This window comes from Chlamydotis macqueenii, chromosome Z (assembly GCF_036417535.1).
Source record: "Chlamydotis macqueenii isolate bChlMac1 chromosome Z, bChlMac1.mat, whole genome shotgun sequence".
In the NCBI taxonomy this organism is placed as follows: Eukaryota; Metazoa; Chordata; class Aves; order Otidiformes; family Otididae; genus Chlamydotis; species Chlamydotis macqueenii.
This window is the reverse complement of record NC_141593.1, coordinates 22139999-22166558: the sequence shown is the minus strand read 5'-3', so window position 1 is coordinate 22166558 and position 26560 is coordinate 22139999. Positions and strand designations below refer to the sequence as shown.

The following is a 26560-nucleotide window of genomic DNA, read 5'->3' as shown; positions in this document are numbered from 1 at the left end:
CCCTCAGCCAATCAGCCAAAACCTCCCTCACCAGCACACACAGAAGGGAGGGGAGACAATGATAAAGAACAGAAGCTTGCAAAGGCAAGGACCAGCAGGGGGAGACCTCCCTCAAAGCCTGAGGTGCCCTTTCAGAACTTGGTCACTGCTCTGCAGACCAAAGAGGACAGACCCAGCCCATCAGAAGAGACGTCGGAGTTGAGCAAGGCAGCCTGATCTGCTCGTATAATGATCAGTGCAACTAAGAAAAGACAACGGGTGATAGTAGTGGGTGACTCTCTTCTGAGAGCTACAGAGGCACCTATTTGCCAATCCAACGCACTCCCTAGAGAGGTGTGCTGCTTATCGGGGACTCGTATCAGGGATGTCACCAAGAGACTACCTAACCTTGTACAGTCCACTGACTATTATCTGCTGCTGCTGTTTGATGCTGGCACCAGTGACACAGCCAGGAGCAGCCTGAGAACTATCAAGAAAGATTACAGAGCCCTGGGAGCAATGGTTAAGGACTCTGGAGCACAGGTAGTTTTTTCATCGATTATCTGAGTCAAAGTGAAGGGGCCTGAAAGGGCTAGTTGAATCTGGCAAGTCAACAAATGACTACAGGACTGGTGTTCTCACCAACAAGGAGGGGCTGGTGGGGAACGTGGAGCTCAAGGGCAGCACTGACTGCTGCCAGAGTTCCAGATGCTTAGGGCAGTGATGAGGGTGCATAGCAAGCTCTCTACCCTGGACTTCAGGAGAGTAGACCTTGGCCTCTTAAGGGACCTGCTTGGCAGAGTACCATGGGATAAAGCCTTGGAGGGAAGATGGGCCCAAGAAAGCTGGTTAACGTTCAAGGAGCACCTCCTCCAAGCTCAGGAGCAATGCATCCAAACAAAACAGAAGTCAGGCAAAAATGCCAGGAGGCCTGCACAGATGAATAAGGAGCTCCTGGACCAAACACAATACAAAAAGGAAGCCTACAGAGGAGGCTTTATTTGCTTCCTTATTTGCTTCATTCCAATTACTAAATGATAAACAACCTGTGTATCAGAAATACTAGTCTCCCATATTCATCAGACTTGTGCTGTAAAAGAAACAAGTATATAAATAAGTTTTATTTCTTGGCTCTTTATAAGCCTTCTCTCGGTCCTTCAAAAGCCTAATTAAAAATGGTGATAAAGATTCAGGTTTTTTTCCTGTAACTAATATGTGGCATAAATGGATTGGTAATGTACACTTTTTCCTCTCCTCCACAGTTCACACTGCTTGAGAAGCAGCAGAAACTGCGCTGTATAAATTTAAAACTAAATGTAGATACTAAGTTTCAAATTCAACTTACCTGCCAAAATTGGCTGGCAAAAACTCAAGAAAAGCATCATTCAGGTACAGCTGCGTTAGGTTTAACAGTTGGGAAAATCCATCTGGAAGCCTATACAGAAATAAAATAATGTAGTGCCTTTGTTTCGGTTATATTCAGCGCATTAAGTCATATTTTCTTAAACAACAGCATAGTATTGAAGTTATACACATTGATAACATTAAAATTAAGGTAGTACCAGAACTTCTACAAAACTGCACTAGATGCTTGTTCTCTAAGGTTAGTTTCAAAATTATTTTTAAATATTGAGGACAACATCTGCAGGTGATAAAAAGTAGTAGTCTTTCTACGTATTTGTGATCTCCTGACACCTAACATGGAGGCGGCATTCATTAGAGACAATAAGATAAATTAAAACCTATGTAACAGAGGAGTGACAATGTGCAAAGTTTGTATCTCTAGCAGTGCTACTTCTGGGAAATTAATTTTGTCACTATAGAAGTGACATGGAAATCTCATATAAGTAGAGTTTGAAAAACACTGACACAGGCTTTAGAGCAAAATTATTATTATTAATAAAGAAAACTCTTTGTATATTTCTCTACACTCACAGAGAAGTGATGGACTTAAAAACCTGAGAAAGCCGCATGGTGTAACACAGGATTGCCCACATACTCCATTAACTTGGGTAAAATACTTTAATGATATACCTCTGCTGTATCACAGTGCAATGAGGTTAATGAAGATACTTCTCAGGTAACTCTGCTCCTTGTCTCCAAGGATTGGTGCATGTCTGGGGCAAGTTTGAGACTCAGCAGTGTTGGCACAAAATATAAAATATCAAAAAAATGAGAAACTTACTTTGAAATTGGATTTACGCTGGCCTCAACAACTGTCAGGACTTTACAGTTTTTTATGTTTTCTGGAAACTCCTGTATGCCTACAAGACAGAGGGACAAGTAGGGAAACAGTCTCAAATTATTAGGCATAAAAAAGATGCACATAGAACTGCTAGCTGTTAGAACTTTAATTCATTTAGCAACCAGTGGAGTTGTTCTCATTTTGTTTTCATTAAAGAAATACTCTTATGCAAAATCATTTTTTTTACTACTCTATTCCTAAAGCATTTCATACTGCAGCTTAGCAGGCAGCTCACCAAGCAGCATTACAGAGACATAGTACACTAACAGTTCCCACTGTTCATTACCAAATATTAAAGTACTTGTACTTTGTAACGTACTTAAGATCAGGCCCTCAGTCCTCATACCCCATATTCATACACATGGTAGAACAAAGTCCGCAACAGGATCCGTTTGTCAAGTGCATGGCTTGTATGACACCTGGGTGAAATGGTATGGGTTCAAATCTTAAAGTATGTTTACGGCATTCATGGTTCTGACTAGATATACCAAAATGTGACATATACTTGCTGTTAGCTTCAGATTATTTGTAGAGAAGGACAAAAACCACTTATGTCTGAAAATTAAAACAATAAGGAACTTATTTTTCCAAGGTTATTTCCAGAAATCCCAGAGTGAATTTGCAAACATATTTGCCTAATTTGTATGTCAGAAACTGATGAAACAGGCCTTGAAAACAGAAGAGAGGCAACAACCACGTCAGTAGGAAACCAGTACTGAATCATCTTACTGCCCAAGATTTTCACCTCAGTCATTTTGCAATGTATCACTTCATTGTTCTTATACTCTGGGAAAGGTGTTTTGATTTTAAAGAAACTTGTTGTAAGCATAACAACCATTCATACTGCAATTCTTCCACCTGGATTAAGAATACACTATTTCTTTTCAATAAAAACCCACACACCAGTAAAATGAAGTAAGTTTAAAACACTTGGTTTTTTCAGTTAATAGAAATCATAGGTCTTTGTCTTTCAATCAATGCACGTAACTGTGTCTGCTTCTAGAGTGCTTTATTAGAGGTGAGGAGAGGGCAGCCTGAACCCAGGGAACAGGATCACTAGGAAAGAACTATACTCGGTGGATGCTTGCTTTTAGCCTAGGGAGAGCACAAAACTTCATGCTGCTCTGTGCGACATCAACTCTCTTACAGTCCAGCTGCAGAGAGAAAGACAAGGGCAGTGCATCTTCTGATTCAGATTGGAAGGTGGGACTTGGTTATCTCTCTCCATGTATCTGTTCTGAGAATACTGAAGCAGAAAAAACGTGGTGAAATATAAACTGCTAAGTAATGTTTTCACTTACATAAGAAATTACACAATTTCTGATGTTAGCTTTGAGTGTGGTTCGTTCTATGTTTCTGCAGTAACAAGACTGACCTGGTATATTAGGACTTAAGAGATTGCAACACCACCTGACAAGAAAAGTAGTCATAAAACACATACTTTCACATTAAGCCAGTTGGTGACACTGAGGGACAAAGTCACCATGCTGACTTTCTCCATAAATTCAACTTAAGCAGAAACACCATTTCTGCCAAAGTAGACCTTTAGGTCTTTCTTGACAGGAACCTGTTTGTCACACTAAGTGCTTGAAACTATTACTTTTGACTCATACCAGGTGCTGTAATCTGTTATTGTGATGTGAAAGGCAAGAAAAGCAACACTAAGCCACACAGTTAATCCAGGTGTTCAAATACCTTTAAGTATCAAGGAGCCTTCTGGGAAATAGCTTGTTGAACTCGAGAACAATAAAATATAGAAGCCGAGGCGAACAGGCGGAATTGAACCGTCAACTGTAACATAGGGCAAGATTTCTGACACTTCTGGTTCACTACCATGTGTGTTCATGTATATGCACACTTGTAAATAAAAATATAGCTTTATGTATGGCTTTAGCCGTATGAAGTTTACTAGGGCTATGAGTGGAGTTGAAGCAGAAGAAGATGACAGGGGATATCAATTCAATTCACTTCATCACTCTCAGTTCAAAGTCAAAACTAAAAAGGTAATATTTATAATATAATGAAGCTTCATTTCTGGAAAGCAGTACTGACATTTTCAAGTCCAAAGAAAGCTTAAAAGAAAGATTCGAAAACTATAATAGAAAGACTAGAAATGCATCTTACCTATTGCTGTCATATGATCTTTGTATTAAGAGAAACATATTTCCAAGAAATGAAAATACACACGATCTTAATTCCAGTTGTAGCAAGAAGCCACTTTCACCAAACAAGAATATCCAAAGAAACAGATGGAAAGCATCTAACATGACACAGTATCGTCAGACATGGCAGATAACAAAAATGTAGCATATAAGAGGCCTCTATAGATAAAGTTATGGATGAAATGTATGAAGTAGACTTCTATTGTATAAAAAGTACAGTAAGACCTCTTTATTACTGATGATACAACTTTATCTTCTTAAAATAAGTGTCTACATTAACCAGAGCAAGCAACTGCTAAGCTCTTCCTTGGAGATGTGTTTCAGACTCACTTTGTGCTATTAGTTTTCCTGTTTGAATCACATTGAGAGATTCTCTAAGCCTAGTTTTTTCTGGTCACACTACTTGGCCTTGGCTTGGTCCTGGGGCAAAAGATTGCTCCAGTCCAACATGTTAAACCTCAAGTTTTTAATATATTAATACTAGTTTCCACTGCCTGTGTCAAGAATTCATGGAAGCACGGAAGACCTAAATCTGTGATAACTACCTAGAAAACAACACACACAGGACATCTACTAGAGAGGAAAATGTCAATGTAAACATACTCTCAAAAGAACAGCCAAACAAAATATTAGCTATCCAAATACAGACATGTTAAATCAGCATGATTCTGTACATAATCAGAGGACTCTACAGTAGTCTCTTGTGTGACTATGCCTTGGGCAAGAGGTAGCAACAGTTTTAACAACAAATTAACAACAGAAATTCAACTGATATGAGAAAGCTAACAATGAGGGACCCATTAATTTAATTTTGCTCCTTAAAGCCAGGATTGTTATGTACCATCTCTACCAACTTCACTCAACACTTCAGTATGGATAAATGGCAGTCATCATTCAAAACAGGAGTCAACTGGGAATGACAGCATGAAATACACCTAATGTTTGTAGTACACATTCAGAAGAGGAAAAATATTAGTAACTATTTCTCTCTACCATGTGATAGGAAGCTGCATTTAATAACTGGCTATCCAATAACCTTCAGACACTCACTTTTCCTCAGCTATACTCCTCCTGCATGCTAGAAACACGTAGAAACTGCTGGATTAGTATTCTTTCAGTTTTCCCACCAAGAAAGGAAGTTTGAAAGCAAGTAAAAGAAGAGTAAGTAAGAAGCGAGAGAGAGACTGCAAAAAGAGATGAGACAAGGACAAAGGGCGGTAAGGAGATCTTTACAACAGGATCTGTTCCTTCTCTCTCTGTTTTCCATCCATCCTTAGTGTCCTGAATCTTCTTCCTCATCAAGGGAGCTCAGCAAATCTCAAGGGTCTCCATGACCACATCTTTCCACACTCTTTTTGTAACACTTTGCTAACTAATGCATTCGATAGTCACTTCTATCTTCCATGATCAAATGAGCACTGCAAACTGAGATCCACATTACTTTCTAAATCCCATTTTGCTTTCAGGTTTTTTTACTGCTTCCTTTATACACTGATACTCAAGCATTATAGAAGATAGTGCAACAGATTACTTGGGTTTATCTACTCTGTTGCAGCCTTATCCTACTTTCCTTTAAAAGCATCATATGGACAGGTTCTTCATCCTGCTGTTTCCTACTTTACGTGATAAGAACCATCACCTCCAACCCACCTCAGTGCCGTAGCTGATTTACAGATCACGCTTACGGTCTTCCAAAAAATACAAACCATCACACTTGTGGACTATGACCGTTTGCAGAGCACAACAGGAGAACATACAATTTGCTGGTAATCTTTAATCCTAACCACCAGATTCAAATTGGATTGAGAACAAAGTTCTTTTTGCGGTGTGGTTTCCCACAGAAGTGAGATTTACACAATGGCTTTTAGTATTTACATGTCTGTTGTTTGTTCCCTGTTTTCCCAAATTTCAGGAACTTTTAAACTCACTGGCTAGTTTCTCCCAAAAATACCACTTTAAAAAAAAGGGAGGGGGCAGTGGGACTGGAAGATTCCTAAGGAAAATCTGGCAGTATAAGGTAAGGAAGACGAATCTAAAATTCTTGTCCGGACTAAGCCAAAAGCAGAAAGCATTCATCATTCAGTACTCTGCTTGACAAAAACTCACCAGCTAACCTGCGTAACCTAGAAAGTGGCGTTTAATAATTATTCCAGACCAGCTGTGGCATATACCCAAAGGGCACCCCCAAAAGGTCATATAGGGATTTCAGGTCAATGGCCACAAATCCGAAGGTAATCAACCTCAGCTCTGGATCACGTAACACGGCTGAAATACAGAATTTCATCTGATCTCTAACTCCCCTGAAAGCAATGGTTGTTTTGGCACAGCTCCTCAGAGCAAATGTGCACAAATGTCCCTCTCTTTGTCTAGACTGGATTAAGGCAATTATAAGTATAATTGGGGTCCCACTTACCATCTGGAGTTACACTCATCTCCTCCTGTACAAGCACAATCCTCCCCTATCACCAGGGTCAGCACAACTTGAAAAGCAGGAGAGAAAACTCTGATGACTTTTTCTCTCCATCAAATAAGATTTTTTTTCACTCAGAAATACTGGCAATTCTGAATTTACAGAGAGTTGTGCAAGTCACATCTGCCACTAGCAGAATCCTTCACTGCAATGTATCCCACAGTTGATGCTCCAGTACACTATTGTTTCAGCCCTACGCAGATCGGGGCTTGCTCTGCTGTTCATACTCTAGTCACGTAGTCATATTTTTCTTCAAATTCAAATGCTAAAACTAGTATGCTGGAGTTCAGTTACTGAAACCATTACTGCTATACAGCAGTGGCACTGCGTCCAAATCAAGCTCCACCTCTTTTCACACAGAAATGTTTTAAACAGGCTTGCAAAAACAAAAGAAAACAACAAGCAGTGGTTTGAATCTTAAAAGGCACAGAGAAAGAAAATCACTAACAAATATGAGACCTGTGGAAGCCGTAGAGGTGATGTCTGAAAAGGAAGGAGTTTGCAGCTAGATCTCTCAGTTCGTGGGGAATGTGAAGAAAAAAAAATTCTCTCCAAACAACAGGCACACCAAAAAGCCCTCTCGCTGCAAAATAAATGAAACTACAGCCTGCTGTATACCCATCCCACTCTGCACCCTTACAAGTAAAGGGGGAAACAGGGACAAACATATAGGCCCAGTTTACATGAATATGAAAGCAATTTGAATTACGTACTGTCTTCCCTCAGCTAATCTATTCATTCTGGTCTCAACTTCTGGGCAAACAGATACTAGGACCTGCACGAAAGCAGCTCCACCATAAAAAGAGCAGCTTTTGTTTGTTCTTCCACTCAGGGCTCTGCTACAACTGTCCTTCCAGTCAATACAGATCAAACATGGCAATCAAAATATTTTCAGAGCTCAAGAATACACGCCACAACTCTCCCAAATATTATGTAAAATTTGTTTGTAAAAGCTGAAAATTTAAATTGAAAGCTTAAACTGAAGTATCAGTCACAGTCTGTACTCTCATAAAGTCACATAATTTGCTTTACTGTGGGATTTCTGCATACCTTCTGAATTTAAAAGTAGCACTTTTCATTATTCAAAGCAAGCAGGCTGTTAGAGCCCAATCAATTCACTGCACAATGCTGACCCTTTTGAACATTCCTTTTGATTCATTCCCTTTTCCAAAATTCTTAGAGGATCCCTTGCTGCAGCTGGTTTCAGAGCAACCAGAATTTCGGTTTTCCACGAGATGCCTGACCAGGCTGTAGGGCAGCAGTAATACCTTCCTGCTCAGAGCTGGAGTTACAGCTCAGCACAAGGTTGGCCTCTCTGCACAAGGTGGTACTTGGTACACTAGCTTTGTTGAGCAGCTTGGGAGTCTCTGGCTTATGTAGTGAAATCCTATCCTGAAAAAAAAAAATCATTTCAAGAGAAAGGAGCAACTATTGCAAATATACTTTCATCTAGTTCTGCAAACAGATATCCCAAAGCTTTTGAAACCTGCTATATGTCACATCAGTTGCCGCTCTTGCACTCTCACAGGTGTCAGAATGATAAAATTCCTTGCAACTTGGTTTTCCTTGTCTATGAGCATTACAGAAGCCGGGCTTTCTATGTGTCTCTTACCAAAAGATAAGCTTGGAGACCTGTGGAAGAAACCTATCTTTCCCAAGAAGCAAAACTCAAAAAATAAAACTATCATAGATTTAATCTATCATCATTAAACTTCTTAGAGGTTTAATAAAGCATCAATTTTAATACATTTATATAGCTTTTCATTCTCTACTCTTTCAACTTCTTTCACACAGAAAAGTTCCCTTCCTAAAAAAAATTTTGCTTTTATCAGTCACCGATCCTACAAAATGTTTACAAAATTCTGAAAACAAACTCCACTAGATTTCCTGATTTTTCTTCAAAGTGATTTTGTTTGACAAGTATCTACTTATAGCTTAGTAAACAGATTCTACCTGGACTTGTGCAAAGCATTTGACACTGTCCCACACAAAATCCTTGCCTCAAAACTGGGGAGACATGGATTTGACAGAGGCACCACTCAGTGGATAAGCAACTGGCTGGATGGCCTCTCTCAAAGAGTTGTGGTCAATGGTTCAATGTCCAAGTGGAGATCGGTGACGAATGGCATTCCTCAGGGGTTGGTACGGGGACTGGCACTGTTTAACATCTCTGTCAGTGACATGGACAGTGGGATAGAATGCACCCTCAGCAAGTTCGCCGACGACATTAAGCAGTGTGGTGCCATCGACACGCTGGAGGGGAGGGATGCCATCCAGAGGGATCTTGACAGGCTCAAGAGGTCCCTCTGCCCATGAAAACCTCATGAAGTTCAACCAAGCCAAGTGCAACGTCCTGCACATGGGTGGGTGCAATCCCAAGGAAAAATAGAGGCTGGGCAGAGAACAGATTGAGAGTAGTCCTGAGGAGAAGGACTTGGGTGGATGAGAAGCTCAACATGAGCAGGCAATGTGCCCTTGCAGTCCAGAAAGCCAACCACATCCTGGGCTGCATCAAAAGAAGCATGGCCAGCAGGTCAAGGAAGGTGATTCTGCCCCTTTACTCCACTCTCATGAGACCCCACCTGCAGTACTGCATCCAGCTCTGGAGCCCCCAGCATAACAAGGACACAGACCTATTGGAGCAGGTCCAGAGGAGGGCCACAAAGATGATCAGAGGGCTGGAGCACCTCTCCTATGAGGACAGGCTGAGAGAGTTGGGGCTGTTCAGCCTGGAGAAGAGGAGGCTCCGGGGAGACCTTATTGCAGCCTTCCACTACCTAAAGGGGGCCTACAAGATAGCTGGAGGGGGACTTTTGACAGGAGCATGTAGTGATAGAACAAGAGGCATAGCTTTGAACTGAAAGACAGTAGATAAAGATTAGATATAAGGAAGAAATTCTTTACTGTGAGGGTGGCACTGGAACAGGTTGCCCTGAGAAGTTGTGGACGCCTCATCCCTGGAAGTGTTCAAGGCCAGGCTGGAGGGGGCTTTGAGCAACCTGATCTAGTGCAAGGTATCCCTGTCCCTGGGAGGGGACTTGAAACTAGATGACCTTTGAGGACCCTTCACAACCCATACCATTCCATGATTCACCTCTCTATCTCAGAAAGTTTGAAAGTTTTCTTTTACATTTGTCCTCCCTTTAATGATGGTCACTTGCAGGGTTGGAAGCTATGACTGTGCTGGGGGCTCCTTTCTTGAGTTTACACAATGAAAAATGGAAGTCGAATCTTTATTTGGAGGACTGTTTGGAGGTTTTTTTGTAAGGGAAAACAGGTGACATTTCTACAGTCCACATAAGAACTAATACAAAAATGTCAGTCAAGCTGCAAATCTGACAGGAACAAGTTAAACAGTGTTTTCATTTAAAGAAACAGAAAAAAAAAAAAAAGCCAACCAGAAAATACTTCTACAGGGAGGTTTTCAAGCTTTTCTAATGACTTTTAAAGAAAAACGTACTCTTAGTTGGTTGTGATAACTATTATTATATAATTAGATTTACAATAAAATACAGTATTGGCAATAATTCGGTGCTCACTTTGTTAATGAGTGCTCACTATGTTAATTACATACATTTATACAGCAATAAAATATTTATTCACAATTAAGACAAAGGGCTCTTTTGCAGCATAAGCATCCACATGTGCAAAAAGCAGCAGCATTAAGATTTAAACTGCTTTTTTATAGCTTTGAATCCATCAGAAGTCTGAATTAATTTTAGCATTGCCAAAATTTTTGGTTTTGAGACCAGTTGTGAAATTCAAAATTTTAAGTCTTCAATCAGAAAGCTAAAAACTCACACCAATTCTGTGAGGTTCAGAAAGTAATGAATCCTATTTTATACTGTATGCTAGCCTCCTGATCTGTTTAAACAGATAATGCCTCCTCATCACTTTCTCCAACCATAATAACTTGCACTGCTAAATTATCAGAGCTGATGCAGCTAGAGAAAACAAGACCACAGGTTAGTAGGATTTTTGTGGGTTTTGGTTTTTTACTCCTTTTATATACATGTACTGACACAGCTAGACCCCTCCAGCAAGAGTCTTCCAAGTATTCATCCTCAAACTGCTAGGAGGAACTTCCAGTTTTTACAGTAAGGTACCTCTAGGCCTGCCCTAGCTACGTTCCTTACACAACGTAAAGGAGAATGAGTGTGAGTAACAAGACAGATTCCTAAATGCCTTTTCTCTGGAAAGAAATTATAGCAAACAATGCTGCTTCTTGAAGACATGCCTGACAGACTAATTAACATAAACCTAAACATGCCAGGGCAGGGTAAAATTGCAAAATGTGGAACACTAGGAAGGTTGTAGGCAGCAGTTTTGTTCATAACGCTGTCTTGGACAATTACCAAGGCTCAGGTAGTTTTCAACTCCATGGCTGGAGTGTTGTCAAGTGCCCAGAGTAACCTGAAACTGAAGTGTAACATAAACATGTAATCTCCTTAGCTTTTCTCTCCCCCATCCCCTACCACTCCGGGCTGCACATTCGGTGTTGTCTGTCCAGTCATATTTGGTTGATATATGATGACTGTCACTCAAAGTGCATTCCTTTACAAAAATAAAGGTACATTCTGCCTTTACATGCAAATCCACATCCAAAAACCTTATAATTACATTTACAATGCCTTTTCTGTGTTACAAAAAAATTCTGAGTCCAGGAAGACATTTGTATTGAACATTTCAGATACGTACACTCAAATTCCACATTCAAGACCTTAACGGCATTGAAATTCCATTCTGTTTGCATCCTCTCTTACACTCAGAGATAATTTTATTCTGCAGAGACAGATCCTATTTAGTATCTTTAATACGACAGACAATATATTTAAGAAAAATTACTATAAACACTTGAATAAAGAACTTTAAATAGAATAGCTGCCTATATTTAGGATAATTTTATGACCTCCATATGATGGTACATTATAGTAACGCTACAGACTCAGAAGTCAGCAGCAGATCAATTATCTTTTCTTTATTTCCGTATCATGGATGACACAAATTCCCTGCTCCCATCTTCCTTCCCCACCCTCCCCGCAGTATAAGCGGAGAATAGCAAATTTACAGCAAGTTATTTTTGTATTCAATATCTTCCTCTCTTACCTCTCCCTGTGGAAAATAAAACTTGGATCTGTCTCCCTATTAACTATGAATAACTCTCAATTCATTGAAAAACCATACTCCTAAATGCACCAGATGGGCAACATAAGACTAGATACTCTCCTGAATTCTCATTCTCCAACACTCCAACTTCTGGCACACAGCATACTAAAGCTAGTTTGCCAAACCAGCAGATGATTTTAAAACACTGAAGAAAACATATTTAATCTAAATTTGTACCTGTTAACAAAATTATTTAAAATAACTTTATAGGCAGATACGCCTGGAGTCGGGGGGTGTGACTGTGTTTGTTTTATTTGTATTTAGTTTGTGCATTTTTCCATGAAGATTTCCTGCAATACAGACTGACAAACTGACGTTTAAATTTGCTGCAACACTGCAGTGAAAGAAAACTACTCCTTAATATCTAAGAGACTATTGAAGATACCTTTATTTCTAAAATGCCATGTTTCTTTTGGTCTTCCTAATTATTTTCTAATCTTGCTATTTAATCCTCCAAAGACCTGAATAATATAGAACTTAGAAATTCAATATTTTTCTTTCACCATCTGCAAGCAGCGAAAAATAAGATTATCTCACTGTTTCCCACTACGCTAACTCCTCAGGCACAAGCAATTTCAAGCCCATTCCCAGGCTTCCAGGAAAGTCTGACTTCCCTGGCAGTCACCTCTAACATATACTTTAGCCCTTCAAATCACTTGATTCTAGTAATCTTTAAAGCTAACTCTTCTGTCCATTTATATGTGCCATCACACACTGTACATGAATGCTTTCCCTTTCACCATTTGCAGGCTATGGCTGGCATCTCAGAGCCACGAGAAAATGATTGTCCCCTAAAGGTTAATAAACCCTGAAAGAGATACTTTTGGGGCTGGAGAGTGTTGTTATGGGTTTTTTTGGTGAGTGTCTTTTTCTTCCCCCCATACAACTATCAATACATAAATAACTTAGCTATAGAGGATGAAAAAAATTTTACATTTTCCTTTAGCTTCATAGATGAAACACATTTTTCTACGCAGGTCTTCCATTCTCTACTCTGCAACTTCTCTTTAGAAGGTAACCTAGTAAGACTGGGAGAAAAGGGCATCTCTTGATGCTTTTTTACAATACAGGATGTAATTTCTGGTAGAGGAACACAGTTTATTTATTGTACCATTTGTTCAAGTATCATTCCATCTTTGTGGCTATGATAGCATTAAGCTTCAGGTAAAGGCTTCAAAGCTGAAGTGTACCTGGAAAGAAGCAATGGAATACCTCTGATATTAAGGGTTCACAATAGCCTTAGGAATCAGGTTACAATGCCATAAAAAGACAACTGATGTACTTGCTACTTCCAAAATGCTACAGAATTCATTGCCTATTGCCAAGACTAAAAGCAGAGTTGTAACTAACTCTATTCCGTGCTTGCTGCAGTAGTTTGATATTTTAGGCTACTTCTATGCCACGACCTCTTCAGCAGCCATGAATCATATATTCCAAACCAAATACTTGTATAAGGACTTCTGCATGCTCGAGAACACACAGCCGTTAGGGGCTTGTACTCTGTAACTCAGCACATGCCTCAAAATGTACATCACACAAAGACTAGATATATTGACAGAGAATTAGTTAAATGAAGACTATTAAATAGTAGTCCGGTGCAAGAAGGGCCAATAATAGAAGATGCTGGACAGTGGGAGCATTCTGGGAAACACGCATGTCTCCTGGTTTTCTGTACTTAACTGTATTGTTCCTAGGCTTCTGCTTTTGGTCACTGTTGCAGACAGAACACCAGACTAGACTTTTCTGATTAAATATTATTAAATATTCTTAAGTATCTGCATTTGCACGTGTCGTGTCTCTGTTACACAGCTTTATATACTGTATATATGAAATTAGACATATTTAAAGGGGAAGTGAAAAAGGCAAACATTTTTATGAGCTATTAAAACGTCAAAGATTGCTTTCTTGGACTAATACCTTTTATGTAACAAATCTGCTACCTTGAAGAACTTCTGCAATTTTGATCTTTCATCTAAACGTCAAATATTATGCACATGCATATATATATATATATATCTATGTAGTTCTACTTGGAAAGCTGGATGCTCCCTCTGTGAGCCAGACTGCAATTCATGAGGCAACTTGAACACATTTTAAAACTGAAGCTTCATTCTTCCTTTTGTATCAGCTCTTTAGAAAATAAATATTTCTCTTTGGTCAATACATTCGACTATTCCTAGACCACCAACTGTTCAACTGTCTTACGTGAAAATCCCATCATATCTCATGTACGCTGGTATTTGAAAATTAAAGTCTAGCTAACTTCCCTTCTAAAATGCAGCCTTTAAAACTAAATGCTTATTCGACCTAAAGGCATCTGCACTCCATGACTTAGCTCCCTCCACATCAGATGGAGAAGTAATAAGAAAACACTTAAGGTATATCAATACCATAAGAAAAATACAGAAAATATCACCTTCATTTGCCTCAACCACAGGGATCTGAAAAACACACTCTATTTTAGAATTCGGCATATCTCATCATCCTGCACTAAGACTGGTGACTAATCCCCAGCAATTTTTTTTTTTTTTTTCTAAATTAAGACAAAGCAATCCCTATGCTTCCACAAAGTCCACTGCTTCCACACTGTATTCTTTCAATATCTAACAAGGAAAAAGGAAGAACCAGAGATTTTGATCAGTTTTGCTAGTCTTTGAAAACTAATAAAATTGCTCCTATTTGGCCCTACTATAGAGACACACATCAGAACAGTGTGAAACTGAGCAGCAAATTCTTACCAAGAGAAAAGGAGACACAAGGGAATAGAATAGGCTTGAAGTTTTCAAGAGAAAAATGTTCTGTGGTTGACAGTTGATAGGGAAACATAAAGGGAAAGGCACTTAAGCTAACAAACTAAAGTCTCAAATAATACCAAATTTATTACAGAATAAACAGCACTATTTCTTACCTCACTCACCAGGGACAAACAGAGACCTTGATTTGGTTTTTTTTTTTGAGTTTTACAGAGCTTTCAGGAATAGTGGGAGACAAGATGTCCCACGTAAACAAGCGTGTGACCTCAGGACTATTTTTGATGTGCAACACTAGGTAGAGAACTATCCAAACTGTGATAAGATTGAGAACAGGCATATGATAATAGTTTAAATAAGCCTGTGTGCTGTCATTTCTCTGAAAAGTGTTAGAAACAAAACAAAACAACCCCTAGAAAACAGAGCTTCACAGTTCACATGGGATAGCGTATCATTCAGCCATCACCTCCTTAAATTTTTTATATACGTCAGAGGAACAACTGCTCTTTCAGTAGCTCTCAGAAGGCTTAGCTAAAGGTTACACCATTTTGGATGGACAAGTAACTCTCTAGCTGGTAAATGACCAGCTGCATATTTATGTACATAAGGTAAGAAATTTTCCAGCACTAGAACTGAAATGCACTTTTGCTGCTTTTAAGTCTTCTGTATTGAGAACTTGTGTTGGAAACAGTTAATCCTTTCAACAGTTCAGTCTAGGACAAAAAGATGATTCTTTCTCTGCTGTGTGTCACTATGCAAGTTTAAGGCCAGTGTTCTTTAAGAAAGACTATTAATCCACTTGTACCAGGAACAGAGCAGTGACAATCAGGTCAATTTATCACATTAAATGCTGCCTTCACTAGGCAGAAATAATAAAGTAACAGTTTCAGTACAGATTGGGCTACAATGGACAATCAAGGAGAATGCCAACACCTCAATAACTGGAATACTTTCTTAATAAAGCAGAACTTACATAACTTCGTGGAGTTGTAATTAGCTATCTGTCCAAATAAAGCAATCAATTTAATATTACAAAAATATTTGGTGTATTTATGTAATTCTTACTTTTAAATATGATTTCAAGGAGAAGTTATTTTACTTCATTTTGAATTAGTAAGACAAGTCTATTATCCTCATCAATTAGCATGATTGAGCTTTTTTTCCCTCTCAAATAAGCCACACAAATAAGTCTGATGACAACGTAAGTTATTTCAATTTCCTGACAGTGTCACACATCTGCCAGCTTGCCAAAGCAGCACCATTAATAAAGCCCCATGTATACAATACTTGGCTGACAACTTTTGGTAATTTATAAAAGGCTGACTCTCAGAGGATGATAGATTTTTAACAAGTCAGACAAGTGAACCAGTCATTGTCTGTAGTTACTCTTCCCCAGGCAACAGAGGTTACCATCTCCAGAGCAGGACAGCAAAGCAGCCAAGTCCTACTACAATTTTCAGGCAGCTCATTAAAATAACCGAAAACAATTTTCATGTGAAATAAAATATAACATGAGAATCCAGCAAAATTTACAAATTCTTGTGCAAACTCTCATCAGTATAGTGAAACATGAGGAAAGCCACTAGAAGTATTAAATTTGAGCACATGCAGTTTGAGAGAATAAAAAATACTTCACAATATCAGTTTTCAGCAAAGAAAACAAATCAATTTGAGAGATAAAATTAAATATCACAATCAGACCATAAAAGATAATCCTTTATGTTAAGCAGTGATTTAGAGCAGTAATTTAAAATTTACTAGCTGTGTAGCTTCTAGAAATTATGCTTTCACTAGTGTCTTTGTACAGTCAATGGTGATTTGCCTTTTAGCTCCCCCAATATAACAAGCAAAGTGACTTACCATTCTTGCTGACATCCAGTTCCCTGAGATTAATGAGATTTGCAATTGATGCTGGCAATGTGGTTAGATCATTGTCTGGCAAACTCAGCTTGTGCAGAGACTGACAGTTAAAAAGTTGCTATTGAAACAAAGAAAAAAAGTGAATGTGATTTTCTCTCAGTTTCCTCTATATAGCTTTTGATTTTAATCCTTTTAAACTTCTGACCTCACAGCTTGAAGGTCAGACTATTTAAAGTCTTTGATTACAAAAACTTTATTTAACTAGTTTTATTCAAAATTAAGTTTAAAATGCTTACAAAAGCAAAAAACTGCAAATGGTCACAACAAGCCATCAGCTGTGCTTAACACTTCCTACAATTTCCTTCCTGTAGTTACACATGCTCCTGCAAACATTACAAAATACATTCTGTAATAGATGTGCCATCTCATACCCCAAAGGTAATTAGTTTCTCCAAGAAAGAAAGAATAAATAAATAAATAGATAAGTAAATCATAGATGCATTTTTAAAAGTCAAATAATAGTGGAACACAGGATTTGAGTAGGTATTGATATTCTTTAAAAGTTGAAGTTTTATTCCATTATATCTTACAACATTTCTTTTGCCTTCCATGCTTCCTAGCTTAAGTACACAAATATCCAACAACATTATGACGAAAACTACTGAAAGTTCTATCTAAGGATATAGAAAACTGTATAATCTCTTCTGCATACATGCATTGTAATGTCTATCAAATATGATCTCTGAGCCAGATCTCTTCCTATATGCAAGGTATCTTGATATTCCTACTGAAAAGCTTTACAACTTGACAAAACAGGACAAATAACTTTAGTGTAAGAGAAGAAAAATCCTTCAATGATACATAGGAAGCTTACAGATAGTACAAAATAAGCATCTGTAAGTAAGTGGCTGAAAAGGTTAATCTAAACAAGTCATGATGAATATTCCTTTCCCATCAATTCTGGACAAGATCATTCATAAAATACCTGGACTTAGTGTTCTTTATTGTGCAATTCTGAGACAAGATCATATAAAACCAGGACGTATTCTACGAATTTTTTTATTCATCCCAATCAACATCACAGCAATGGGCTTAGATTGACCAAAATTTCTCAGGTCTCTCACAATTACAAGGCCATTATTTCAACCACAGTCCGTTGAACAAACCCCATTCATGTAACAGTTGCATATATCACTCCAGTACAAAAGCAGACATAAATTACCAAGATGAACAGTTCAAGGAATGAGCTTTAATCTGTGTACTGATGTTTCCAATTCCCGAGAAATGTGCACCTGTTAGAACTAGTTGATACCATTAAAGCTTTAAAGAGTTACAAGAAACTCAGATATTTTATGGGAATGAGAACTTTGATGAGCTTATGTGTTCTGAAGCCATTCCTCTATTTCAATACTTCAAGTAAGAATATACACTTAAAACTCAGAAACAATAATCTGGACTCTTGGAATCATCAGAAATTTCCCAATTAGTCAGGCGAAAGCAAGTACAGCACAAGATCCCTAAACGAAAATGGGAGGGAGGGGAGTTTTGTATGGTGCTGTTTGTAGTTGTTTCTTTTGTTGTTGTTGTTCTTTTATAATGTTTGCATATTCAGTGATTAAGTAGATCACCATTACTGTTAGTAAACATCAGAAGTCATATTAATTAAGGATTATTTTACTGCAGAATTCCAATTTCTTCCAAACAGCACAGTAGGAGGAAAAATGAAAACTGCTACAGTTTGAGCTTTTCAGCTCAAATGTACACTGCAGCACTTGGGATAAACAGGGGACCTTTTCAGATGTGATTTAGCACACAAGATGAAAGCATTTCAAATGCCCAATCACTTTTGAAACTAAGACTACACACCAGCGCTTTGTGTAAAGAGAAATCCTTCTCTATCACTGTCTTTCTACTGCAGTTAGCTCACGCTGTGCCCTCAGCCAGTCAACTAAACTAAGGAGCTATACTGTAAGAAATTATTTCTGAAGTATGCTGGATTTCTGAAAAGACTGGAGGCAATTAAAAAAAAGCCACACACACTGACAGGCCATTTCAATAATCAGGTTGACAAGACAGCACCAAACCAGTTGTGTTGTGGCATACAAAGGGCAGCAAAACAGGGATAAGAACACACCACCAGGGACAAAAAGGAAAGGCGAAGAGTGGGAATGTCTTAACCAGGCTTCAGAAAGCTGGAGACAGCCTAATAAGTACTGCATCCTTCGTCTGAGATGGCTTAATTAGAAGCCTTTTTCAGAGCTTAAAGACTAAATAAAAGCTTGGGTTAGGGAAAGCACACACAGCTTGAAACTCTGGCTCCAGCTAGGATTATTTAAAACATTACAGGCCTTCCCTTACAGATCCTCTATAGATAGTTTTAAGATTACAATTTCTGTCAAATTGTTAAATAAATCACTTTACTACTGCATAATATCTCTGCTTGTTTTCTTTACAGTATTTGAGTTTATATGTGTTTTTTTTTCTTTTGAAAATCAAAAGGGTAATAAAAAATAATGACTTAAAAATTACTTAAGAACTGAAAAAAAATGCTTAGCTTCTCAAAAATAAGCCTATAAGGATGACTTATTATAGTGTTTCAAACACACTAACATGAAACAAGTGTAGGCTATTACAGCTCCCTGCAGTTCAGCAAAGAAAAGCAAAAGCAACAAAACATAAATGTTCAAGCAGTCTAATCATGTGGATAATTTCACCTTAGACCAGATCAAAGCAAGCGGGAGACTGTCCACCTCTCAGTATACCCACATATCAAAACTGGATTTCATATGGGAACTGACTAATTAAATCAAATGGCATGTAATAGAAAAGGAATACAAAACAGACTAACTGCTTGTTCCGGTATACAACACCAATGTGCTACTTGTGCCAATTACTACTTGTGCAGTAATCATTTGATTACTACAGGACAGTCTTTCTTCCTCTTTTAAGAGTACAGAACGGAACTTTTTAGAGAATTGTGAGTTTGGAAGGATGATGTTTGCTTAGTTCTTATGATACGGGAAACAAGAATTTAATGCAAAAAGAGTTCAGAAGATTTCATTTTTTTTTTTAATTAAGACTGGTACTTGATTCTATGTTTTAAGCATTCAATTTTTTTCTTCTCCAATAAAGACTGAAAGACAGTAATTAAGTTCTGAAACCATCTGAAGAAAACCTCAAAGGTTGATACAAAGTCTTTAAAAGCAGGCTACTAAAACCTAAAGTGACCAAGTCTGGACTAAAGATATATCTACTTAGCAAGAGATTAATATAAAACAGTGGAAATTGTAAACTGTAACAGATTTTCACAAAATGTCTAGTTCTGACTTATGCATAACAACATATTACTCTATTCAATGTTCAAATACAGTCTTCTACTGACGGTTTCTCAGGAGCATTTAAGGTTGGCTTTTCAAAAGCACTCAGCTGGTTTAAGTCAACTTTAGCAGAATCTAGGGCTTCTGATAATTTCAGGATAGTAATTTGGCAGGTTTTTTATTTCCTTATGTTTCACTTAGCTTTCAAAAAATCCAAACCAGCAAAACCTGAAGTGGTTATAGCAAATTTTCCAAAAATCTAATAAAGCATTCTATAGCTGTCCTGTGCGACAGTGAAGATTTGCACACAATTGTGAAAAAAATAAATTAATATTTAAGTCTTTCATCTAACTACTAAGCTTTTAATTCCATCAAGATAGGCTTGTTTCCATTGCTAGGTCCTATTGCAATGATCACTTTGTACTTCTCAAAAATATCACTAGCGTAAATTTTCATTCTTTGTTTTAATATCCTGTTAATTCAGCATGCAGTTTGTCTTCAGATTTCAGAACAAACAACAAATAATTATTTCTATTTTAAAAATGTAATCAAAGTGGCATTCCAGCTCTTCAGTTTTTGAACTTAAGTAATTTGAGATACTTCAGAAAGTCTCTTGAGTCATGTGCCAACTAAGAAAGTAGGACTTCAAGTGAATAGATACTTTGGATTGTAGCTATCTTTCATGGACACAGAGATCTGAACAAGACATTAATCTTGCTTCTTCTAATTAATCTTGCTTCTTCCAATTGTCATGTGTTATCAGAGATTCAAAATAATGCTGCAATTTGTTGAACACAGTTTGAGCAGACCCTGCCATAGAAATAAATTAGCCTGCCTCTTCTGCTACGTTTGTCTCTTTGGTTGGATCAGCTGCTTAAGCAGTTTCATCTTGATTCATGCCACAAACTAGTCAAGCTGGAATGCATAAACATTCCTTTTACCAGGGCTGCTTTTCCTGGGACCAACATTTGCTTAAAAATATTTGGCAAACTGCAGCCTAAAAGCTGAAGTGGGAAGCTAGACACTATTAACTTCTACAATGCTGATGAAGTAACAGAGTTAATAAATGTAAATAAAAGGAAAAAGCACCCAACATACCTTTGGAAGCTCTTCAATCTGATTAGCATCTAAATAGAGTTCTTCCAAGGTCTTTTCAAAAGTAAAAATCTCCTTAGGCACCTGTTCCAGGCTGCAGTGAGAATAATCAAGTGTAGTGACTGTTTCCTCCTCTCCACGCAGACAGCGGCATGGCACCAGCCGCACAAAGAAGTTCCGCTTTGTTGTCATTTTCAGGCACTGTAAAACAGAAATTATTCAATTTAAAAACCAAGACAACTTCAGAAATACTTATGTGGGCAGCTTCTCAAACTTCTCCTGGATGATAAATACGTGCATATATGTGTCTACACATATATGAGAAAGAGAGGAGAGAGAACGAATTTATTTATTTTCTTTTAAACACAACAGTGGCATTAAACATGGTGAAAACACCTACAAGCCCCAGAAGGTGAAGTCAAAATTAAGCCCGTAACTTGTCACCTGCTGAGGCAGCCCTACATTACAGAGAAGCAGAGAATTTTTAAGCAGTAGTTCTAGAAGTATCAACTGTGTTTTTACAACATAGCTTATCCCTGCTTTTACAAAGGTTACTGGGATTATATTTTTGCTTAATGTAATAATATCCACCCTCTATAAAGCATTAAAATATAGCTACAGTAAAGTGGTCGTTTGTTTTTTTTGTTTTTTTTTTGTTGGTTTTTTTTTTTTTTTGTGATGAGTAAGAATGAATTAGTCTATTTAAATTTCAAATCCCTCAGTTAAAGATAGAATACAACAAAAAGAACCAGGGTGGTTTCTACCAACTGCTCTATCTACAGTTTAAAAGGAAGTGCACAGATAAAGAAAGTGACCTCTTTTTGCAACTCTATTCAGTTTGGAAAAATTCAACACATCTTGCTACGCACACTGGAACTACAGAAACTTCACCTTGCTATGGACATGTATATTTCTTCCTTTAAACTCAATCACTGCCACAACAGTCCTACCTACTCTCCATGGCTTCTACAATATTCCTACTCAGCAGGAGACGGGAAGCCTAAACAGTGCAAACTGACTAGCTGATTACTGAAGACATACACCAGACATGTTCTGCCTCTTTTCTGCTCAGCAAGAGCACAAGTTTAGGTCTCTTTCCTCTAATCATCAATGAATTTTCACAATATTCAGCAACAATCATTTTCAAAATGTCACCTCAAGTTTCAAGTTTGGCTGAAATCAGCTGACAGACTTAATTTTTCAGGAAGGACCAACATGTAGATGGACAACACAATCACGTAAAGCTTAATTTCCTCAGGAAATAGGTCTAAAAATACATAATTTTCTAAAACAGCACTGAGTATTTATTTTCTCAATCAAACTGCCAACATTCCAAATTAAAATAAGCTTTTTTTAATCTCCTTTTTTTTTCCTGGAATTGCAGAAATTATATCTCAGCTTCTGAATTCGTGACAGGAAACTTTCTTCTCCAGAAAAGTGTTTCAGACACATTTAGCAGACTGCATTTCAACTTTCAGAAAGTATGTTAGTAAAACAGGGAGAAAATAAAATACTGCAGCCACTGCACCACATGAAGTCACAGTCTGTGAGACCTGTCTTCCTACTGAGAGAAGAGAAAAGGTCATGCACTTGTATTTTCCTCTACAAACAAATAGCTCGCCAAATACTTCACAGTACATTTAATTTATGTGACAACAGGCCGAGGTGCTACTGTACTTCAGTGTTTTCACTAAACAGAAGAATAACTTATCACTCAGGCTGGATATAGTCAGATTCTACATCCATCTATTGAAAGGATGGAACAAAAACTCTTAATTAAAAAGTGGGATGTTAGGACTTCCTTTTGTAACTATACTCCAATGTTGCTACGATTTTGTTACAATGTTGATTATGTATCAGAATACTAACACACCCCATAAAACTCCAGCCATGTGACGTAAATAAAAAGTTATCTAAAAATAAAAAATATTTAACTGTATTGCAGTGTAAAGAGTTTAGAAACTGAAAATTCCACACTGGGGATTTCCACTGGATGGAAAAGTCAGCAAAAGAGACAGCATAACCTCCTCCTGCTTCTTCCACAGGAACAGGCTCCAGCATGACATCCTCCAGCCACCCACAGCCAGATGCTGAAGATGCTATTGAAGCTGATGTGCTCACTAGGTCAGAGCTACCCACCCATGCCTTCTCCAAGCCTCAGAGGCCGCTTGTGAAGATAAAAGAGGAATTCTATTCCCAACATTTACAAATGAAAGTCTTTAATAAAAAGAAATATTGTCTCATTTTCTTATTACCTCAGAGATCTGCAGAGTTGTGGAAAGACACATCACTTCAAAAAAAAGCACCAACAGCAGTCTCTTCAAACAGCAGTATAAACAGAAGAACATATGCCTTGGAAATAACAAGGGCTGGATGCAGAGACTGTATGTGTGACTTGATTGCCAGAGGTCTGGCAGGAGAAGACTAGCTGCAGCCATCAACAAGTTCACTTAATCCAGTCATTTCAACTTCTGAGAACTATGTTTTGGTTTCCAGAATATTAAAAAGTTCACTACATGGTTCATACAAATATCCAAGACACTCTTTTCCCCTCAAAAAGAGCACACATTACACTGTTTGCCCCCTCTTTCTCAGTGGCTGTTCTCTTCACACCTAGTCTTACTTGCTTAGGTCTCAATAGTTTCTGAAGCAACAAAACTCATGAGGCCTAACAATTCAAAACATGGATGCTTAGTTTTCCTAACATATTCCTTAATTGTGTAAGAGAGATGTTTAGCTTTTTTTTTTTGGGGGGGTGGGGGGGGATTTTTTTAAAAGACCACATGCACTCACAGCACTGTAAGCACAGGTCAGTAAATGAATGTCTGTACAACACCACAATTGTTGTGATATGACACTGGTCATATCTCCCATCATAGAATGGTTAGGGTTGGAAGGGACCTTCAAAGGTCATCTAGTCCAACCCCCCTGCAAGGAGCAGGGACACTCCTGACTAGATCAGGTTGCTCAGAGCCTCATCCAGCCTGGCCTTGAACGTTTCCAGGGATGGGGCATCCGCCACCTCTCTGGACAACCTGTTCCAGTGCTCTACAACCCTCAGTGTAAAAAAAATTTTCCTAATATCCAATCAAAATCTACCCCCCTCTATTTTAAAACCACTACCCCTCGTCCTATCACAACAGGCCCTACTGAACAATCTCTCCCCGTCTTTCCTGTAGGCCCCCTTGAGGTACTGGAAGGCTGCTATAAGGTCTCCCCGGAGCCTTCTCTTCTCCAGGCTGAACAGCCCCAACTCTCAGCCTGTCCTCATAAGAGAGGTGCTCCAGCCCTCTGATCATCTTTGTGGCCCTCCTCTGGACCTGCTCCAATAGGTCTGTGTCCTTGTTATGCTGGGGGCTCCAGAGCTGGATGCAGTACTGCAGGTGGGGTCTCATGAGAGTGGAGTAAAGGGGCAGAATCACCTTCCTTGACCTGCTGGCCACGCTTCTCTTGATGCAGCCCAGGATGTGGTTGGCCTTCTGGGCCACAAGGGCACATTGCCTGCTCATGTTAAGCTTCTCGTCCACCAGCACTCCCAACTCCTTCTCCTCAGGGCTGGTCTTGATCCATTCCCTGCCCACCCTATATTTGTGCCTGGGATTGCCATGACCCAGGTGCAGGACTTTGCACTTGGCCTGGTTGAACTTCATGAGGCTGGCACGGGCCCACCTTTCCAGCCTGTCAAGGTCCCTCTGGATGGCTTCTCTTCCCTCCAGCGTGTTGACAGCACCACACAGCTTATAGTGTCATTGGTGAGCACTCTATCCCACTGTCCATGTCGCCGACAAAGATGTTGAACAGGGCCAGGCCCAACATGGACCCCTGAGGGATGCCACTCATCACCCGGCTCCACTTGGACATTGAGCTGTTGACCACCACTCTCTCAGTTTGGCCATCCAGACAATTCCTTATCCACTGAGTGGTCCTTCCATCAAACCTACGTGTCTCCAGTTTAGAGAGAAGGATGTCGTGCGGAAGAGTGTCAAATGCCTTGCATCAGTTATCATGTCACTTAAAGTACCTAAACTCATGGCTCGCATCTCAAGCCAAAACAGTCAAACTCGTATTTAACACAATAAACAACACTCCACCAAAACCATTGATTTGACCAACTTCAGCGTACATCTAATTACAACACTTCAAAAACCAGAATGAACCAAGAGAGCTGCGTTCAAGTAAATGTAGGAAACTACACAATGTGATTTTGTTCAAATTTGTCTTATTTTTTTTCCAAACTTTTCTTCTACACATATATGAAGAATTGTTTACTACTGGTGTTCTACAACAGAAATGGCTGCCAATAATAGGAAATGAGTGCAGCAGGATAGCTGCAGCAAGTATTCCACACCACCAGTCTTCTGTAAAATGAATACATACATATACATGTGTGTGTGTGTATAAACAAAATATTAGAAATAATATATATTATATATTTTTGTTTATATACATTTATAAAAAAATAAGTCAGACACACACCTCTCCCTATCTGTCTGTTGTCCACCTATCTTGTGGTCAGTTACCCATGCAGAAAAACTGTAATGGAGGAAAGGAAGGATGTGCTACAGAAGAGAGTCCACTGTTAGAATTACCAAAGACAGGAAAATGTGATTTTGGACAGAACACGTGCTTTTCTTGCATTGCTCAAAATAAGAACTTCTCCATTAATAGTCTGAGTAAATACACAGAAGGTAGAAGTAGATATAAAGTATAGCATTGTTTACTTTCCCACAAAACAGGCAAGTCTAGAAGGCAGAAAAATCTCAGTTTTATAATACACTGCAACATCAGACCATCTGAAGGCAGCAAATCAAACAATGTAAAATTGCTTTGGAGATCTACAACACTGTTGTAACAAGATGTCTTATTTCTCTCCACCACTTAAAAACTCCAAATTTTTAAGAGGCAGATTTACTAAACAACTTAGAGGAGGGGGCAAAAAACCCCACAAACAAAATCCTCTTGTTCCCTAAACTATTAAAGTCTTGAGATAAATTTACCTCAGGTTCAGTGTTCACAACCAACAGAGGAAAAATTACGATCATCTTAAAGTTTGGTTCTGGGTTTTTTTTTTAACTTCATGAAGGAATAGGAAGGGAAAAAATATTGCTCTATAATTAGAAGCTTCTCTTTGTAATCATTAAAGATTCAAAAGTTGGAAGCCATAAGGGAGAATTAGCTGTGTTCTGTTTGTGAAGACTTAATCTATCACTCAAAAAAAAAAAATCAGTGTTAAAAAAAACCCCTAGTTTAAATTGATATGTTCGCTAATTATAAACTTATATTATAAACCTGTTATAAACCTCACCATGGGCTGCACCACGGGCTGCAGAGGAATCTTTGCTCCAGCACCTGGAACACCTCCCTCTCCTTCTTCACTGGCCTTGGTGTCTGCAGGGCTGTTCCTCTCACATATCCTCAACTCCTCTCTTCTGACTGCAGCTGTGCAGCATTTTTTTATGCACTCTTAAATATGTTATAATAGAGGTGCTACCAATGTTGCTGACTGACTCAGCTTT

The 26560-nt window shown here is 38.5% G+C and overlaps 1 protein-coding gene across 12 annotated transcripts in view; it reads right to left on the bottom strand.

The window, feature by feature from the left end:
* ERBIN (erbb2 interacting protein) overlaps positions 1 to 26560 on the bottom strand; it is a 122736-nt gene that overhangs the window by 46988 nt on the left and 49188 nt on the right. For all 12 annotated transcript variants that reach the window (XM_086771304.1, XM_086771314.1, XM_086771313.1 and 9 more), the window contains 4 exons: positions 21048 to 21245; positions 16633 to 16750; positions 2165 to 2243; positions 1325 to 1414 (listed from right to left, as the gene is read on the bottom strand). In XM_086771304.1, coding sequence (XP_086627430.1) covers positions 1325 to 1414; positions 2165 to 2243; positions 16633 to 16750; positions 21048 to 21236 — 476 coding nt within the window. In that variant the 5' untranslated portion in view covers positions 21237 to 21245. The remainder of the gene's footprint in view (positions 1 to 1324; positions 1415 to 2164; positions 2244 to 16632; positions 16751 to 21047; positions 21246 to 26560) is intronic.